The sequence below is a fragment of the Sturnira hondurensis genome, unplaced genomic scaffold (genome assembly GCF_014824575.4).
Source record: "Sturnira hondurensis isolate 20B ecotype Veracruz unplaced genomic scaffold, ASM1482457v3 Scaffold0018728, whole genome shotgun sequence".
Classification (NCBI taxonomy): Eukaryota; Metazoa; Chordata; class Mammalia; order Chiroptera; family Phyllostomidae; genus Sturnira; species Sturnira hondurensis.
Genome location: NW_028091359.1, coordinates 17,366,630 through 17,387,554, shown reverse-complemented (window position 1 = coordinate 17,387,554; position 20,925 = coordinate 17,366,630). Strand labels below are relative to the sequence as shown.

At 34.5% G+C, this 20,925-nt stretch overlaps 1 protein-coding gene across 4 annotated transcripts in view; it reads right to left on the bottom strand.

Moving 5' to 3' along the window:
• TAOK1 (TAO kinase 1) overlaps positions 1–20,925 on the bottom strand; it is a 146,379-nt gene that overhangs the window by 55,498 nt on the left and 69,956 nt on the right. For all 4 annotated transcript variants that reach the window (XM_037069707.1, XM_037069706.1, XM_037069709.1 and 1 more), the window contains 5 exons: positions 10,150–10,221; positions 6,484–6,585; positions 5,012–5,057; positions 4,339–4,435; positions 2,296–2,409 (listed from right to left, as the gene is read on the bottom strand). In XM_037069707.1, coding sequence (XP_036925602.1) covers positions 2,296–2,409; positions 4,339–4,435; positions 5,012–5,057; positions 6,484–6,585; positions 10,150–10,221 — 431 coding nt within the window. The remainder of the gene's footprint in view (positions 1–2,295; positions 2,410–4,338; positions 4,436–5,011; positions 5,058–6,483; positions 6,586–10,149; positions 10,222–20,925) is intronic.

The window sequence follows — 20,925 nt, the reverse complement described above, 5'->3', positions numbered from 1 at the left end:
TGTGAGGTAAATATTTACCACTGCACAGATAGTGTAAGACTCATTCTCACTATCTGTCATGATCATATAACGTCCATCCTAAAGGAATAATGCCATAGAGCAGGGTTATATTCTGCACTTCAAATTTGAAGATTCTAATATTGTATCTCCTCTATGCCAGTGGTGATCTCTGGAGCCCTTTACAAATGTCTGATTTTTATTAGAAATATCAAATTCCATCACTGGCAGTGAATATCAGTGGTTATTTTCCTTGAAGTTACAAAATCCATCTCTTTCAGAAAATATTTGCCACAATAACCAGCACTAAAGAACCATAGTTTATCAGTCTTTCTTTCAATTAAAAAATCGTGTTTTGTGATAAAGGTGGTTAGGGAAGGTCATGAATAAAACAATCAAACAATAATCAACCTTACATGTCTTGGCTATAAAATGAAACAATTCATATCTTCAACTAGAGTCTAACATTTTTAATGGTATTTTAATCTTATACTTCATTTTCATTTAGAGTTAAGCACAGATAGACACTTAAAACACCTGCTGACTTTTTCAGTAAGATTGTTACCAGGCCCCCCCACCCCGTGTGTGTGTGCACATAGGCAAAGACATACAAATATGTGCCTATTTATTATGTTCCAAATACACCACATACAAATTAACAGTTATGTAATTAAAATATACTTTCAAATGTTAATAATAGGGTGTTTCCAATGTGTTCTTTAAGATGTTGAACTAAGTTTAGAAAATCACAAAGTTAAACTTTTTTATTGTAGAACGTTCCAGGGCCTTTTAAATATCTAATATTCATCATTAATTTCTAAAGAGGAGAACCATTAAGAAATATTATTTGCTCACAGAACCCATTTTGTATAGAGGGGAGGGAGACTCTATCTAAACTAAGGTCCCCATAAAAAACGTTTGCTCTTCTAGAGCAGTCGTCTTCAATATGTTTTTATTAATTTACCTCCAATGAAATTATAAAAACTATGTTTCTCCCTTGAACATTTTTGAGTTTACATCTAAATTTTATAAATTTAATAGCTGCAAAAGATATATGCACAGCACACACATCATATTGTATGTGTGCTCTAAAGATATTTAAAACATAGAGATACAGAGTTAGCTCAATTTATCAAAAACTGCTATGTAGCTTAATCGGCAAAACCAATCTTCATGGTCATATCAATCAGTCAAATCAGAATAATTTCTGCCAGAAAAGGTCTGATTTCACTTCCCAATATAAATAACATGTTAACATGTCTCCATGACAACTATTGCAGTTATGAATTCTCCTTTAGAAAAATAGAAGGGAGGGAAGATAATTGGGGATAAAAAAGAGCAAGGAATAAAAGGAACTGGAAGGGAGATGACAGGAAAGGCACAAAGCCTTACCAAGAGTGTGCATCCTGACTCTTCAATACTTCTCCTAGATGCTCTATTTTCTGAAATTGTCCCTCTGGTGTTGCTTTGAGCCTTTATATCCCAGAGCAATGTAACATGGTAATTTTGTGGATGGGTAAAAAGCCTTTCTTTTATAAAGCAGGAGGAGATTTAAAAGGTCCACGGGGAAAAAAGATGTAGTGGATCTAAGAACACCCTCACTACACAGAGAAAAAGGGCACATATGGATAGAAGTTGAAGATCTGGAAAATTATTCCCTTCAAATTTGCTGACATTAATACTAAATTATTTATGGTTAAAATTACATGATGTCTAGAATTTGCTTCAAAATAACTGAGGGATGGAGAAGAAGTGGACAGGAGTAAGTGCATAGGGTTTGGGAATGGCCATTCTACGGAAATGGCCATGGAATAATGGTATTGGGGTGAATGATTGGTATGTGAGGCTTTTTATACTCTTGTTGACTTTTATGTGTATTTGAAGTTCTCCATAATAACAGAAAAATCCTCAAAACTCCAAATTAGCTATCAGTCTTGAGGTACTCTTAGTATGAAGATCATTTATATATAGAATAAACCTAAAGAAAACACCAATTTCCACTTAGCATTTCTGTCTATTCCCTACTTCAATTTTTATTGAATTTTTTCAATCCCACAGCCAATATATAATGCAGATAATAATAAGAAAGAAAATGTGAAGGCCCAGGGGGGAAGGAATGAAAAAATAGGGGATGCAAGGGCAACACTCCAAATCTATACTTGAAATTAACTATAATGCTTAAAGTTAAAAATGTCTAAAATAGCACTGTTATTTCTAGGGAAAAGGCATCCGAAAAAGTACAACCACACATCACCTATTTCAATTCTGAGGATCATCACCAGACAGGATTATACTTACCAATATGGCGTTCCCACAAAAGAATTGGCAGGAGATGCCATGGATGCAGATCCAAAGTCAGCAAGTTTCACCTGGCCTGGTTCTGTCAGAAGAATATTTCCTGCTTTGATATCTCTGGGTTTAAGGAACACAGAAAATTATTTCTTTTTCTTCCATTAGATTGTGTTGAAAATGATAAAAATCAAATAAAATTTTGTAAAGTAGGCAGGGAGAAATCAAAACAATGAAGTTCTTGTATAATCTCTCAATTGGGACAGTAAGAATTAAGATCCATTTTTTTGTTTAGAAAACAAAAAAATACATGTAAATACATAGGCATAATTTTCTAAAAGAGAAGACAAAATAGCAGTCAAAACAAAAGACAGACTATCAGGCAACTGGAGCATTTAGCCTATATTTGAGTTCTTGTTTACTGGTAAAATAATGGCTTTAAAAATAGGATTTAAGTAGCTGACCACTTCTGCATAAATGCAAAACTTCTGAGCACCTCACTTAATGTAAAGAAAAATATAAAAACCTCACGCCCAAATTCTCATTGTGTTATTTTAAAAAATTTGAAATTTAAGTATCGTTGTTATGCAATCTTATATTGGTTTATTAGTTTCAGGTGTATAATATAGTGACTCAACATTTTTATAACTTAAAGTGTGATCACCCAGCTAATTCTAGTAATCATCTGTCACTGTGCAAACTTATCACAATATTATTGATTATATTCCTCTTCTTCTTTTCATCCATCCTCCCACCTCCTCCTTTCTGGTAAGCATCTCTTTGGTTGCTGTGTCTGTTTTGTTTTGTTTTAGATTCCACATGTAAGTGAAACTATACAGTATTTATCTTTCTGCCTGACTTATTTCACTTAGCATAATACCCTCTGACCCATCCATGTTGTTGCAAGTATGTCCCTGATTTCTAAAAAAGAATTATTCATACCATTTCCAAAGCTTGGCATAATTCACCTAACATAATATGATATGAAAACTGATATATAAGGATAATGTAATATCAATGATCCCAAATTTACTTTCAAGCTTTCTAAATCGGCAAACATACCATACACACAAACCAAGAAAATGATGGATATTTATACAAGACTGTATGTCCAATAGGTACCATAATATACACTTAAACTTTCAAAAAAGAAAAACTTTATTTCCAAGCACTTGTCAATTCTTACTATAGTACTGTAATAGATATAATACTGAATCTATTGTCCCTCCATTTTTTTTAATAGAGAGATAATTTGAAGTTGAGAATATCTTAGGTTCTAATTCCATCTTTTCCATATGCTTACCACCATGTGGATTTCTCTTGGACCTTCTATCCTCACCTAAAAAAATGGTAATTCATGAACTCAAAATGACTCTATTACATAGTTTAATATGTATTGCCTGGTTCACATACATAATCAAAAAACTGTTAATTTCCTTCTAACACAGGCAAAACCAATACCAATGCTAAATACGCATTATAAAATGGTTCAATCTTAAAGTTACTGTTATCATAGATTATCATGGGTTAATATTCAAAAGGATTAAAAGTGTTAAGGGACCTTTATATGTCCATGTTATGGAATCAATGGAACAAATCTGACATTATCAGTTACCAGGAAGACAAAAGATCTAGGATTAGTCCAGTTTAATCTATCTGGCTTTATAAGCTTAGGGAAATTTAGTCTCAAATTTGGGTACTAGCTTCTCACCTATTAAAAAAAAAAGATTACATAATTTCTAATGTCCTCTCCAGTTTGCAAATTAAATAGTTCTGTAATTAAATTTCTACCCCAAATGTATAAAGTGCATATACTTCAAAAAGCCCAGCAGCACGTGTAGACAAAGATAAAAATTATACTAAACAAAGAGATCAATGTATTAGTATGTTCTTTTTAAAGCATGGACAATCTAAAAAAGATGAGTTCATAAGATTCTGAAATACTTTTGTTTGGGTATAATCAAGACAAATTTCAGGGTTAATGCGTTCCAGGGTTGATAAATGCAACAAACCATTTGCCTGTTAATAAATGATAATTTTCAACTTACTTACCTATGAATCATAGTATGAGAATGTAAGTAGGCTAATCCCTGGAGAGCACCATGTGTAATTGCTGCTATTTCCAATTCTTGTAATGGTTTTTTGTGAACTTAAAATAAGAATTTATTTGAAAATCATTACTACATAGAACATTTTGTTTAAAGTAATAAATATACATATCTGATATAAGGGGCAATTTTTAAACACTACATTAAGTAACAAGGGATTTGCCTCCCAAGATATTAAAAAAAGCTACTGAATGTTATAACTAGTATCACTTGTGCCTTGCTGTTGAAGTAGAGGTTACAGCCAATATTCCTCCAAGATAATAACGTTTAACAATTATTTGATGGTAATAAAAACAAAAGTAACAAAAGAGAAGTTTTCCCTTTATCTTCACATATTTTCATTCTGAACTAAAGGAACAGATCAAGCTGAATGCAAAGAATGCAGAATGATGCTTGTTAAGGAGAAAAGGCATTCTTTCCTCATTATGAGAAAAAATGCACTTGTTATGCTACTACATAACATTAAGTGAAGAGAGTGCACACCACGCTGAGAATCTATCATAGAAAAGGTTAAGGTTGCACTCTTTTGGAAGGTCTTTACATTATCCAAGAAATCTCTTACTGAATTCTCATTTCGCTAATACTTTTTTCCCCTTTAATAATTAAAGGAAACCTACCTTCCAGTAAATCTGAAGCAGATCCTAAACAATATTCCATTACAAGCTATATGGGAAGAAATATTACAAAAGCATTAAAATATATTATTGAAAAGATTTTACTTGAGATCATATAAATTCACCAAGGAGATCAAGAAGACAGTTTGAAGTAAAACAAACTCTAGTCATTTTTTACCTTAAAAAACAAATATTTATGTAGTTAGCAATTTGTTAAATGCATATATGAAGTTAAGGCAATGACACATTAATCTTTGATAATGCCAATATATAATCGCTTGTACAAGATCTGTATTTCATATATAATCACTAAAGTTATGAAGGAATATACATGTTTTGTTGCTATTAACCTAGAGTAGCAATACTGATTGTTAAGAAGCAAAAAACTGTCCTCTGGGACTATATCCACACAACTTAGGTTATTTAGAGTTTCAAGTTTCATTTAGAGCAAACACAGGGTACCTCCCACATGCCAGGTGTTTTATATATATTAACTAATTTAATCCTCACAACTACTTTATGGGGTAGGCCTTATTATTTCTTTGTTTTGCAGATAGAAAACCTTGAGAGACAGAGAAGTAATCAGTCCAATATCACTGCTTTTTCTTTAACCACAGCCTAGAAGTATCACCACAACCACCACCAAAATCAAACTAGATAAAAATGCAACAAACATTACAAATCTAAATCCAACTTTAGTACACTAAAATGATAATTAGCTATGGCTTCTTAATTATTCAAAATAAAGGGTCATTGATGATTAAAGAAAATTTACCCTTTCTCCTAAGATACAGTCATTATCCCTATACCATTGTAGGATTATCACCCTATCACCTCAGTGGTAATAGGGTAAAATTAATCTCTACTTCTTGTAATAAAGTGTCTCAGTTCTATACCTTTAGTACTATTACTCAGCTACAGAATCACAATCAATTTAAATTTCACCAGAATTCACCAAGAACTTTGTGTGGTAAAAGAGAATATAATATATTTATGTCAAAAAGATGTTGTCACTTTCATCCTCAAGTAATGAAATTGCTTTCACAATGTTTGGGAAAATATTTAGTAGTTTGGTAAACTATTAAAAATGTCAGAGAACATTTACCATGCACATAAAGGTCAGCTAAAACTCTACAGTAAACTTGCAAAAGTTCTTATTGCCTAGGTGTATGAGTTCTAGAAAAAGCTGCTCTTCCTTTTTTAGCATGAAATAACATTTCAAGGTGTTTTTTGCAAGCTTCACATAACTATTTTGAGACATTCTTTTTTTTGATATGTCAATTTATTTTATTTTTTTTGTTCGTAAATTTTATTTATTTATTTTTTAAAATATTTTTTAATTTAATTCTTGTTCAAGTACAGCTTTCTGTCTTATATTCCCAACCCTGCCCACCACTATTTTGAGACATTCTTAATTTAATCAATTCGATGTCTAAACCCACTAAAATTATAGCAAGGAGAGAGCAGATACCTACCCATGCTGTGTGCTCACGTAAATAGCAGCCTTTATATTCTATACTGTTGGGATGTTTTATTCTTTGTAGAAATTTGACTTCCTTAATAATATCTTGCCATTTCTGTGGGGAGTAAAAAAAATAAAGGTAAGAATCATGAACAGCTACTTTTCCTTAGAAATTTATATAAGAAAAGAGAAATTACTAGATTAATGGTTAATGATCAATATACAACTTTGCTTTATTTATAATATTTAAATGTCAAAATAATAAATTTAAAAGGAATTACATTCCTATCACTCACAACTCAATTACATAATTTATAAAATTATTTCATTCAAAGTAGGATAAATTTGTTTGATAAAATTTATTATCAATAAGTCTTATTAAAATTTTACAACCATACAACACATGTTGGTGAAAACTATATACCATATTTAGAAATTTTTCTTCAAAATTCAATTTCCCCTTTCTTATTTGCAGCTTTATTGACATAATTTACATACCGTAAAGTTCACCTATTTTGTTTTTGGCTTCTATCTTCTACCAAATATTAAAGTTTGTTTGTTTTTAAAACTCAAATGAAGTAATTACTAAGACATAAATTTGTAAGACATAAATTTCTAAAATGCTAGTAATAGTTATCACACAGGGAAGTTCACAGAAAAAACAGGCAGTGTGAAAACATTTTCCTACATATTTTACTAAGGGCTTTCTTCACTGACACCTACCAAACATTACAGACAAACCACTGGCAATATACAATATACTCAGGCCATATCGTAAAAAAAGTTACTCTTAAGAAGCAAGCAGGGAACTTAAGGGACCCAATCAGATCCCTGGCCGGGTTGATCTGTTTACTGGTTAGAGAACCAACCCAGTAAGTCAAGGCTGCAGGTTTGATCTCCAGTCAGAGCACATATAGAAGGTAACCAATGGGTGCATAAATAGATGGAACATCAAATCAATGTTTCTCCCCACTCCCTGCCAAATCAATAACTAAAAAGTAAAAATAAGTAAACAAACAAACAAACAAACAAACAAATAAATAAATAAAAAGGACCCAACCATGTCTCCTTGGTCTATGAGCTTCATGGGCATGGGATGGGAAGCAGGAATTTGTTTTTTGTTCATGTTTTAATTTTTTAAAACTTTACCACTGATGTGGGCCACATTTCTAAAGTCAGAGAAACTAGTACAATAGAAAACTTTATGAAATATCTTGTGCTAGAATTTAATAGCATATATCTTCTATTGTTTTTAACGAAACTTCAACAAAATACAGCAAAATAGGTATACAGTGTTTTATACAAAATGTGTAAGAAATAAGGTGCTAAATTCAGAAAATGTTTCATGGGCTTTAAATTTCAAATCTGAATGCTCTGGGAGGCAAGCTCTCAAACCAAACAAAAAACTGTATTTTTTAAAGTAAAAGAACTTTCATGAAGGACACTAATATTAGATGTAAAAAAGGTAATGCCCTACATGAGACTTTTTGTTCTATGTGTGACTAATGAGACTCCAACATAGCACAAGTCTTCCTGTGAAAGCTACTTCTAAAGTTCTACTATAGAATGGTGAATAAAATTAGAGTAAACTTGTAAAAAATGGAGGGTTTTTTTGGCGTTTTAGAAATTTTTAGGACCTTTTAGTTATCAAAATGATGGAACATCGATACAATCATAGTAATGTCATCATACCCATAGTATGATCACAAAAACAAGATTTACCATAAAATAAAGAGATTTTAAATAGGTAGAAAACAAAAACCTTTAAAAATTATAGACTGATACAAAAATTCTACCTCTGGGCACACTCTCCAAAGCACTGAAAGCAGGAACTCAAAGAAATATATGTATATCCAAATTCATAGCAGAATCTTTGAACAGGGGTGTCAAACTCATTTTTACCAGGGGCCACATCAGCCTCGTGGTTGCTTTCAAAGGGCCGAATGTAATTTCAACTCATTAACCATTAAGAAGTAGTTACACTATACAGTCCTAAAATTATTTTTGCCCTTTGAAGGTAATCATGAGGCTAATATGGCCCCCAGTGAATATGAGTTTGACACCCCCGATTTATAATAACCAAGGGATGAAGAAATCCAAGTGTCTACCGACAGATGAATGGATAAACAAAATGTGCTGTTTTATATAAACACATACAGACCTACACACACATATTTTCAAATATTATTTAGCCTCAAAAAGGAATGAAATTCTGACACATGGATGAGCTTTGAGGGCACTATGTAAAGTGAAATAAACCCATCACAAAAGTACAAATATGGCATGATTTCACTTATATGAATTAACCTAAAGTAGTCAAATTCATAGAATGAGATAGTAGAATCGTGATTTCCAGGGGCTGTAGGAAAGGGGGAATAAGAAGTTATTATTTAATGGGTATAGAGTAGGGGTGCAACCTCCCAGGCTACAGTCCCTGGCCTGTTGGGAACCTGGATGCACAGCAGAAGTTGAGCAGCAGGCAGGCCAGCCAGGTTTCATCTGTATTTACTGTGGCTCCCTATTAGCTCCTTATCACTCACATTACCTCCTGCAGCATTAAATTCTCACAGGAGTGCGAACCCTACTGTGAACTGCCCATGCAAGTGATCTCAGTCGCACATTCCTTAAGAGAATCTGATGCCTGATGGTCTGAGGTGGAGCTGAGGTGATGCTAGCGTTGGGGAGCGGCTGCAAATACAGATTATCATTGGCAGGGAGGTTTGACTGCACAGAGACCATAATAAATCAATTATCTGCAGACTCATATCAAAACCTATCAGTGAATGAAAATGGCAAGTGACAATTAAGCTGCACCTGCTGGCAGTCTTTAAAACCATCTGCCCAGCCTCTGCCCCAGTCCATGGAAAAATTGTCTTCCACGAAACTGGTCCCTGATGCCAAAAGATTGGGGACTGCTGATGTAGAGCTTCAATTTTGCAAGATGAGATGAACACATTTCTGAAGATGACTAGTAGTGATGGCTGTACAGCAGCAATATGAACGTCCTTAATGCCACTGAACCATACACTTAAAAATGGTTTAGATGGTAAATTTTGTGTATTTTGCCACGATTAAAAATTTTTTTAAATTAAAGACAGACAAATCCTATATAGATTTAGAAAGTAGACTACATTTTATAAACTACATTTATACAATTAAATATAATATCAAAAGAACTACTCAGAATATTAGCAAATTAATGTATAAAGGTAGTATCAATAATCTTACATTTTGTTTTTTCAGATTACACTGCCTGTTTTTCGTACTAGATATATACTGCCTATAGTTTAAAGTTTGCTTAAAACAACATTTAAATAATCTCTAAGCCATTAAAAAATTATATATATTTACTGTCAAATATCTTATTTTAGTTTATTATTTTAGAAATTGATAACCCCTCTATGATACAGATAGAGTAACATATTAAATCATGCTTTAAAAAATAAAAGCAGGAAACACAAACTGGGAAGCTTTGGGATACCAGTAATACTATTTATGGCTCTAGATATAAGTTAAATGGGTACATTCAGTATATGAAGAAAAATTCACTGAGATATACACTTAATATTCCTGTAATTTCCTTCATGTATAATTCTTGGAACAATTTTCTACCTACCCTCAATTAAAAATAGTATCTTTCTCAGCATACCAGCGAGAATGCATACACTTGACCACCTACCTCAGTAGACTGCTTTCCACTGTAAGACATTTTCTTGATAGCCACCACTTCATTGGTACGTACATCTCGTGCCTAACAAAAAAAAGAAACACTATAAAAATTAACATTAAATCTGGGCAATCCTTTCTCTGAGAATAAAAGCATTTATAAACTACCATGTCAAAATAACATAAACACTTTTTTAAAGAACATTAAAAATTATAACTATAATCAAATTTATCAAATTACCTTTCTCCTTCCTTTCCCTTTTCTCTAAAAAAATATTAAGTGTATTTTTAAAGTGACTATAATTTATTAAAATCCAAACTTATTAGTAATAATTATTAATTAAGATTAAGTGATTAAATTAAAACAATAAATATGACTTTTGCCAATCACATCTAAAAAATAAAAAATAAATATATTCAGTATCAACAAACATCTTTTTCTCTCCCTCAGGACCACTTACTATGCTTACTTATCATGCCATATTAGTCTCATCTAATCTAGAACAGCTCCTCGACCTTTTTTTGTCTTTCATTACACTGGCATTTTTGAAGACTATATTGTGGAATTTTATAGGATGCTACTAAATTTCTGCTTGTCTGACATTTCTCCAAGATTACTGTATTTTGCCATGTATAACACACGCTTTTTTGCCCAAAATTTTTAGGGGAAAACAAGGATGAGCATTATACATGAATAATAATCTCATGTATAATACATGGCAAAATACAGTAGATTCTGGTAATATATCCAGCCAAAATACTACAAGTGTGGTATTGTATCCTTTTCAGGGTATCACCTGGAGATATAAAAAGTCTGTCTATTGTCATTGTTGTCACTAATTTTCATCACCCACTCAGGGTGTTATTTTATGGCTTCTTTCCCCCAATGTACGTAGTTATAGGTACTGTTTCCTACCTTGTATCTAAGAAGGCATCTGTGGAGAGATACTTTTTTAAAAAAATGTTTTAAATTTATTTATTTTTACAGAGAGGGGAAGGGAAGGAGAAAGAGTGGGAGAGAAACATCAATGTGTGGTTGCCTCCCATGTGTCCCCTACTGAGGACCTGGCCTGCAACCCAGGCATGTGCCCTGACTGGGAATCGAACCAGCGACCCTTTGCTTCAAAGGCCCATGCTCAATCCACTGAGCTACACCAGCCAGGGCTGTGGAGAGATACTTTTAAACGTAAACATTGCCCTGGCTGGTGTAGCTCAGTGGACTGAGCACAGACCTGCGAACCAGAGGATCGCAGTTCGATTCCCAGTCAGGGCACATGTCTGGGTTGCAGGCAGGTTCCCTGCAGGCCAAGTCCCAGCAGGGGATGCACGAAAGGCAACCATACATTGATGTTTCTCTCCCTCTCTCCTTCCCCTCTAAAGATAAGTAAATAAATAAAATTAAAAAAAAAAAAACAACGTAAACATCATTCTCATCAATTTCTCCTCCTAGATTTGGCAACCAATGAAGATTTGAGCCCAAAACATTCTGCCATGATGATTATAAAATGCAAGTATTTCCAAATCTATCATTCTCTTCATATTTACCAGTCAGCATTGTTATAAGGAAAAGACTTTTTTTCAGCTATCTAGCCCTCATCTGTCATGCAAATTATAAATTCCCATTTTATTTGATGGGTTATAATCCATTACTCTCTCTAGACTGATGCTCAGATTCTTCCAGATGTAGCCAGTGGGAGCCTCTTCACGATGGTTCCAGTGTCCATTTGACAGATACCATTTCTTTTCTTTTAAGCACTTTTTAACTTTCTATCACAAGATGTTCTAAGGCTAATCTTGTATGTTCCCTGCCCCCTCAAGAGAATGAGCCATTCTTCCAAGGAGCTCTTGTTCCTTCTAGAGAGGAATTCAAGATCTGAGTGTTAAGTGGGGTGTCAGTGTAACCAGCATCTTACAGCAGATGGAAATAATTAATTAGTTCATATTAACATCTCTAATTCCTATCTGATCCCACAGAGTTCTTTGTTACCTTTCCTGATTCCATATTTCTATCAGAGGACTTCAGCTTCAACAATTATTTTCTTTAGTCCCTCAACATTTAATAAAAGGAAGTGGTATTACTGTTATATATGTGTATCTCTCTTTCTCTCTGTGTGTGTGTGTGTGTGTGTGTGTGAGAAATAGAGGAAGAAAGAGAAATGTGACAACTTCTGGCCAAGATGGAGGTGTAGGTGGAAACCCTGTACCTCCTGCACAACCAAGTTTATGAACAACAAATATTTAAAAACCAGAATGCAACCAAAACAGAGAGAAAATTAAACTGTACTGAAGTCCAACAACAACAAACCATTCATCCAGACTGGTAAGAAAGGCAAAGTCAGCAGCTGGTGGAGAAGGGTCATGCAGGAAAAAGCAGCCAGACCGACTCAGGTGTGCAGGCGGCAGTTGGCAGATCCCAGGTGTGGGGGTGGTGGCGGGTGGACCCAGTGAGGGTGCAAGGAGGCTGGCTAACTGCGGTCACACATTCACATGCAGACAAACCAGACAAAGGAGCTAGCAGTGAAATACACCGCTCAACCCAGGGCCCCAGCGCTGGGAAATAAAGCCTAAAAGCACCAATTGGAAAAACTTAAGGGGTCGAGTTGCTGGAGAGGCTCCCAGGCTCACAGAGAGTTTTTGTTGGAGGAAGGCACAGCGTCCTGGAGGGTGCACAAGCCCATACAGGAACCAGCACCAGAAGGGCCAAATTTGCTTGAGGGAAGCAGCAGAGGGGACCAAAATCCGAGAGAGAGAGAGGAACAAACGCTGCCCCCACATGCAGCATCACAACCCAGCAACTGTGTTGCCCTGCCCTGGTGAATACCTAAGGCTCTGCACTTCATACGTAATAAGTGCAAACAGACCAAAACATTATGGCTCAAGAAGAACAGCTCAAAGACCCAGAGCCAATACTTCTAAGCGACCAAGAGATAGCCAACCTATCAGATGCACAGTTCAAAACACTGGTGATCAGAATGCTCACAGAACTGGTTGATTTTAGTCACAAATTAGATGAACAAATGAAGGCTTCACTAAGTGAAATGAAGCAAAATGCACAGGGAACCAATAGTGAAGAAAAGAAAACTGGGACTCAAATCAATCGGGTGGACCAGAAGGAAGAAAAAAAATGACCAAACAAAAGAATGAAGAAACAAGAATTCAAAAAAAAAATGAGGAGAGGCTTAGGAACCTCCAGGACATCTTTAAACATTCCAACATCCGAATTATAGGGGTACCAAAAGGGGAAGAGGAAAACTTCTTTTCCACAGATAAGAAGTGGAAAACTTATCTGAACAAATAATAAAGGAGAACTTCCCCAGTCTGGCAAAGGAAATAGACTTCCAGGAAATCCAGGGAGCTCAGAGAGTCCCAAAGAAATTGGACCCAAGAAGGAACACACCAAGGCACACCATAATTACATTAGCCAAGATTAAAATGAAGGAGAAAATTCTAGAAGCAGCATGAGAGTCACCTACAAAGGAGCTCCCATCAGACTGTCAGCTGATTTCTCAAAAGAGACTTTACAGGCAAGAAGGGGCTGGAAAGAAGTATTCCAAGTCATGAAATTCAAAGACCTACATCCAAGATTGCTCTATCTAGCAAAGCTTTAATTTAGAATAAAAGGGAAGATAAAGTACTTCTCAGATAAGGTCAAGTTCAAGGAGTTCATCATCACCAAGCCCTTATTATATTAAATGTTAAAGGGACTTATCTAAGAAAAAGAAGATGAAAAATAGGAACAGTGAAAGGACAGCAAACTCACAGTCATTAGCAACCATACCTAAAACAAAAGCAAACTAAGTGGACAGCTAGATCTGGAGTTGAACCACAGAAATGGAAATCACATGAAGGGTTAGCAACAGGGGAATGGGAGGAGAGGGGGGAGCAGGTACAGAGAGCTCCCCCCTCCCCCCCTTAAGTAGCATAGATGGTAGGTAGAAAATAGACAGGGGGGAGGACAAGAATAGTATGGGAAATATACAATCTAAAGAACTTGTGACGCATGGACATGAACTAAAGGGGGGAATGGGGGCAGTGGGTGTGCAGGGTGGAGGGGAATGAAGGGGGGAAATGGGACAACTGTAATGGGATAATCGATGAAACATATTTAAAAAAAGAGAGAAATGTTCCTTACTAATACTTCTAATTTCAATCCAACACCATAGGGTTATTTCTAGCCTTTCCCCTTTCTTTACTTACAATAAAGAATTTACTTCTTTCTTGGGCAGTAAGAAAACTAGTTCTCTACAATATATTTACTTGTTTATTCAAACCTACTATACATATACAGCAGTTTCAGAACTGCCAAACCGTATCCCTGGGAGGAACAAATTAACTGGAGTTTCTTTTGTCTTTAGCCTTAGGAGTAGTGAGCCAAAATAATGTTTCCAAAATAAGATTATGGATTCCCACCCATTTCTGTGTGCTTATGTTATAATACAGTTAGGTTCATTTGTTTCAGTATGTATTACATTTGGGTTTCCCCTATAGCATAACTTTTATTTTTGAATGAACATTTAAAGGAACTTTGGTAAAATTCACTTTTTGTAATTCACACACTGAAGTAGATCACATTTCTGGCAACTATGCATAAAACTACCATAAATATTCAGATACAGGTTTTTGTGTGAGTATGAGTTTTAATTTCACTTGAATTACTTCTGGCAGTGGCAATGCTGAGTCATATGTTAGTGGCATGTTTAACTTTATTTAAAAACTGCCAACAGTTTCCACAGTGGCCAGACCATTTTGCATTCCTGGCAGCAATGAATATTTGCAATTACTCCACATGTCACGAGCACTAGATACCGCCTCTATTCCTTTCTTCTTATCTTTATTTTTAAGCCATTCTAATATCCATGTGGTGGTATCTCATTGTGGTCTTAATTTCTATTTCCCTAGGGACTAATGATGTTGACCATCTTTTCTTATTTTTATTGACAAACTGTATTTTTTGTGATGTGTCCGTTTAGACCTTTTGCTCAATTTTTATTGGGTTACTTTCTTAACATTGAGTTTTCAGAGTTCTTTATATGCTCTGGATACATGACTTGCAAATATTTTCTGCCAGTCTGTGGCTTTCCTTTTCCTTCTCTTAACAGTATCTTTCAGAGAGCAAAAGTTTTTAAATTTGATGAAGTTCAATTTATAAACTGTCTTTTATGGATAATGCTTTTGGTGTTCTATTCTACGTTGCATAATCTAGAGTAAAAAAATTTCTCCAATATTTTATCCCACACTGTTTACAATACTATGCTTTATTTACATTCAGAATTATGATCCACTTTGCATTAGTTTTTATATAACATGTGGGTCAAAGCTTATTTTTTTTTAAAGATTTTATTTATTTATTTATCTTTAGAGGGGAAAGGAGAGAGGGAGAGAAACATCAATGTATGGTTGCCTTTTGTGCGTCCCCTGCTGGGAGTTGGCCTGCAGGGATCCGGCCTGCAACCCAGGCATGTGCCCTGACTGGGAACCGAACCGCGATCCTCTGGTTCGCAGGCCTGTGCTCAATCCACTGAGCTACACCAGCCAGGGCTCAAAGCTTATTTTTATGCATATGGTAGTTGCTCAGGTACTATTTCTTTAAAATACTATCCTTTCTTCATTGTATTATCTTTGCACTTTTGTCAAAAATCAGTTACCATGTTTGTGTGGGTATATGTCTGCTCTATTTTGTTCATTTATTTATGTATTTATCCTTTCAACAACATCATACTATCTTAATTGCTGTAGATTTATAGTAAGTTTTTGTAGTCAGATACTGAGTTCCATAACTGTGTTTCTCAAAAATGTTTTAGCTACTTTAGTTCTTCTGCCTTTCCATAAAGTGTAAGAATATGCTTAGCAATATCTAATTTTAAAAGCCTGTTGAGTTTTTCATTGGTATTGCATTTAATTTATATCAATTTGAAGATAATTGACAGCAAAACAGTATTTAGTCTACCAATCCATCAACATAGCAAATAGCTCTTCACTTATTTGGGTTTTCTTTTATTTTTTATCAGTGTTTTATGGTTTTCAGCATATAGATCTTGCATCTTTTTGTTGAATTTATACTCCAGTATTTCACTTTGGGGGTTCTATACATAGTACTTTTAGAATATAAGAAATTCTAGTTGTTAACTACTGACATAGAAATACAATGAATTTTTATGTATTGCTCTTTTATCCTGCAACCTTGCTAAACTTATCTATTAGTTCTGGGAGTCCTTTTGCAGATCGTTTGGGATTTTTCAAAGTAAAAATTACACTGAGTAAACTGGGTAAACACATACATAAATTTTAAAACTATTCTTGCTTTTAGATTCTTTAAAATACAAACTACTGCTTAAAGTGAAATTATGATACTGAATGGTGAGCTTATAATTATGTAGATTAAACACATAAAACAAGGCTAGTATAAAGAATATACAGAAGAACTATGATTTCCATGTTTTCCTTGAAGTGATTAATATTAACAAATGAACTGAAGGGAATGGGATATTGTTCTAAAAGAATAAGTAAGATTAACAGTGAGGAGAGAAAAAAAGTTTTAAAAAGTGTTTGACTACATAAAAATACAATGTAGAACAGAATTAAATGAGCTGTAAGTAATTAAAGAAGAGAACAATACTATATATCATCTATACTCACTGTCTAGGAATAAAAGAGTAAAGACGAAATTGGCTATAGGCGTAAAGACAAAACTTGATGCTGTTAAGAGAAAAAAAGGAGTGAAAATATACACAATCAATCACTTTGTTTCAATCCAGGGCTCTCTCTGTGAAGATCCATTTGAGAACTATTTTAATTAACTAATAAGAATGATCTGAAATCACTGTATCAATTCATTATATGTAAATAGTCTTTCTATATTCCTTTTGTTTATGTATTGCCTTTTTCTTTTAACACTAAAAAATTTGCTATAACCATGAAAAATATAAAACTTGCCAAGCTCTCCCTGGTCAGACAGCTCAGATGGTTAGAGCATTGTCCCGACATGCCAAGGTTGAGGGTTCCATTCCTAGTCAGGGCACACACAAGAATCAACCAATGAATGCATAAATAAGTGGAACAACTAATTGATGTTACTCTCTCTCTCAAATCAATAAAACTTTTAAATAAATAAAACTTACCAAGTCCCCAAAAGAATACAGGTTAGTAAAATCTTAAAAGTAGGAAATATAAAAATGAAAATCTTTTGTAAAGTAATATGCAAATGACTTCATGTTGGAATTATACATGGTCTGTCATATTTGTTGGCAAGCTACTTGATTCCCAGGGCCAGTGTTCTGTGCCCCATTTATTGACATCATGTTGGTTCTCTTTAAGATATTGAAAAATAAAAGAGAATATTTATCTTCCTGCCAATCTAGAGATAGGGGTCCTTTTAAACACCCAGCTCTTTGGTTTCAAATACTTATGATACCAGTCCTTGATTATCTTGGTTGATGAGACAGCCAGCAGAGCTGGCTCAATTAAGAGTATCTTTAAATTTAATGTGATCACTACTGCCAATTAATGAAAACTCAGAGATGTAAGAATTATTTTTAATCATCTAAAAAAATTTGACAAAAGGGTCCTTCCTCTATATATTCTATAGACAGACACTGCACATCTACCCAGTCAAGGTGAGAGGAAACATAAAAACAGAAGCACACATTCATGCATGTATACTCACATATGCAACACATAAACACACCCCCACACAGGTTTAACCTGACACCACAAAATACGAAGGCTGGTGACTCAGAAATGGAATTACAGCAAAAATATTCAATTATAAGCTACATTCAAACTATACTCATCCCCATGGTGCACGTTTCCCAAACATCAAAACAATTTAAATCAAACAATCAAAACAATTTGTAAAATTTTATTTTACAAATCTGTCAAGCATACAGTAAAATTGGTATAGGACAGTAAACCTTTACTCCTCTCACTAAGTCAGACAAAAGAGCAAGATACTAAATATTTTAGGTTTTGTGAGCCAAATATGTGGTCTTTTTCTGTTGCATATTTTTATTCTTTTTTTTCCAGTATAAAAACCTTTCATAGTTTGAAAACTGAGCAAAGACCATTCACAGGCTGGATTTGGTCCAGGGGCTCTATAGTTTTTAGCCCCTGCTACAGAGAAATCCTTGGTTAACATTGTGCCACATTTGCTTTTAAATTCTCTATCTAAACATACATAATGTTATCATTACATTATCATTACTTTATTAGTGAAGAGGATATGAGAATAAACATCCTCACTCTTGGTTCCAAAGTATTTCCTCATATACATCATGAGAAAGAAAGAACATTCTCTTGAATAACCACAGCACAATTATCAAATTTAGGAAATTTGACATTGAAATAATACTATTACCCAGTGCATGTATAGTCCATATTCAAATTTCACCAACCATCTCAGTAATATCCTTTAGAGGAATTTTTTTCCAATCCAAGTTCATGAACATTATGTTTAATCACCAGATCTTTCCAGAGCCAGCTCCTGATAACTAGCTCCCACTAATTTGCTTTTGTTGACCCTACTAGAGTCTTACTTCTGAAATTACAAAACTTTCTCTCAACCACAGCTCTCAGAAATAATCCAGCCTGTACAGGACAATCCCAGAAACTAATACCTAAAGAGGTCCAAGTACTAGAGAATCACATCCCTTCCCCCCCGTAATTCTAGTCCACAAGTGAGGAAATACAATGTGCACCTTACCTGTCATAAAATTAGTTCTCTTGATTCTACCAATTTAAACTTTAAAATGCAGCTTCACTGTCAATCTAGTTTCATCTCTCAGCATTTCTCTTCTAAATTATTACAAAAGCTTTCTAATCAGTGCAAATAATATTAACCAAGGGAAATTTCAATACTAATTCTTGACACCATGCTTGTGTTAAGACTATACCTGAAGCCCAAATAAAGTATCATGTAGGCATATATGTAAAACAATTGCATGAAACTATCACAGAGCAACACATGCAGGCACAAATCCTTCAGAAAAGAACAGTGTACAAAGTGAGCTATAAATTTACTCTAGCTTCACTCCTAAATTTGAATAAACAGGAAAAGTAAGAGCCCAAGAAGGCAGATAGGCTGTGGAAAGAGGCCAGAGGCAGGAGCTTCCAAACGTCTGGGACTTAAAAGCCCCAATCTTAAAAGAGAGAGCTAAAAAACAGCTCAAAAATCTGCAAATTCTCCTCAAGTAAATAATCAACTCTTAGTATCTATCTGCATAAGACTCCCAGAAACTCAGTAAAAAACGAGTAGCTGGAAAAGTAAAGAGACAGCAGAGCTTTCAGAAGACAAGAAGTGCTGGAGAGAGAAAGGTGGGAATTCAAAGGCACCAAGATGACAGGCTTGATAAACAACCTAGAAATTCAGTTGGAATTCCAGAAGATACATGCTTTAAGAATAAGGGTCAAGGGCAAAACTGATGTCAACTAGCCCTAACAAAGCTTAAAACCAAGCCTCAAGGTGATTCCCCAGTATTCTATCAGCTTACATTATAATAATAATAATAAGCAGCAGCAGCAGCAGCAGCAGCAGCAGTAGTAGTAACTGTCTTTGAAAAAAATCATTCCAGCTATAAATTTTCCAGCACAATTATGAATAACCAATGAAAAATTATGTCATGATAAAAAATGGACCAAACACTGAAAAGAAAGAAACTAGAAATACGAAGAGACTCAATGAGGATTATCAGAGACTTGTAAATGGACAAACAAAATGGGAATCAAATAGATATTTTAGAAAAGATATAAAAATTGTACAAAGGAAAAAAACAGCTGAAATACAATACAGTGTTTTACATAGTTTAAGAAGCAGTAAAAGTTCTAATTTAACTATAATAAATCAAGAATATATATTATAATCTCTAGGGTAACCAAAGAAAAATAAAAATACATTATCAAAAGATAGAGTTAAAATATATATTACTCATGTCTTTTGTGTATTATAACTTGATGCTCTGACATCTGGGGCCTTGCTAACAAAAAACCCCTGCTATTCCCAGATTTAGTTTATCCCTAGAGACAGCAAACAAGCACATTTTACATATACAGATCACCAATCCAGAGCCCATATCTCCAATGACTTCACACTTTGGGCTCTCTGTACCCTGGTCTAATCACCACAGGACCAAGCACTAGACAACCAGGGACAGGCCTGATACTCCAGAGTATGCTGAAATTATTTAAAACTTCCTTACCCTGCCACTCCTGTTCCTTCCCACAGAAACTAGAATAATGGTTCCTGCCATGTACCTCTCTCGATTCTTCTGCTTCCTCAACTGAACCAGTACTTCCCCCTTGTGGCCCCCCACTATGGCACGGCGTGCCCCCTCCTCTTGGGACCTGTGAGTATATTCCACAAACTTTCTTTTCAGTGGCAGTTGTTACTTGACCTGTTGGCATCCCCATACCTGAATAATAAAAAAACATTTTAAAATAAAAATAATGAACATTTGACTAACTCAAAAGATGACAAGAATGAAGTATAAAGAATAAACAGAACTCAAATAAAAACAATAAACTTCTACCAAATTATATTAGTAATTGCATCAAATATGCAAAACACTCCAGTGAAAACAAAGGTAAGAGAGAGAAAAAAGCTCCTTGGCACTGCTCTTGGCAGCAATTTTCTGGATATGACACCCATAGCACAAGCAACAAAAGCAGAAATAGTAAGAGGGACTACATCAAATTAGAAAGCTTCTAAAGAGCAAAAGAAACAATTAACAAAATGAAAAGACAATCTATGAAAGGGGAGAAAATATTTTCAAATCATCAAGAAAAAAACAGAAGGTCC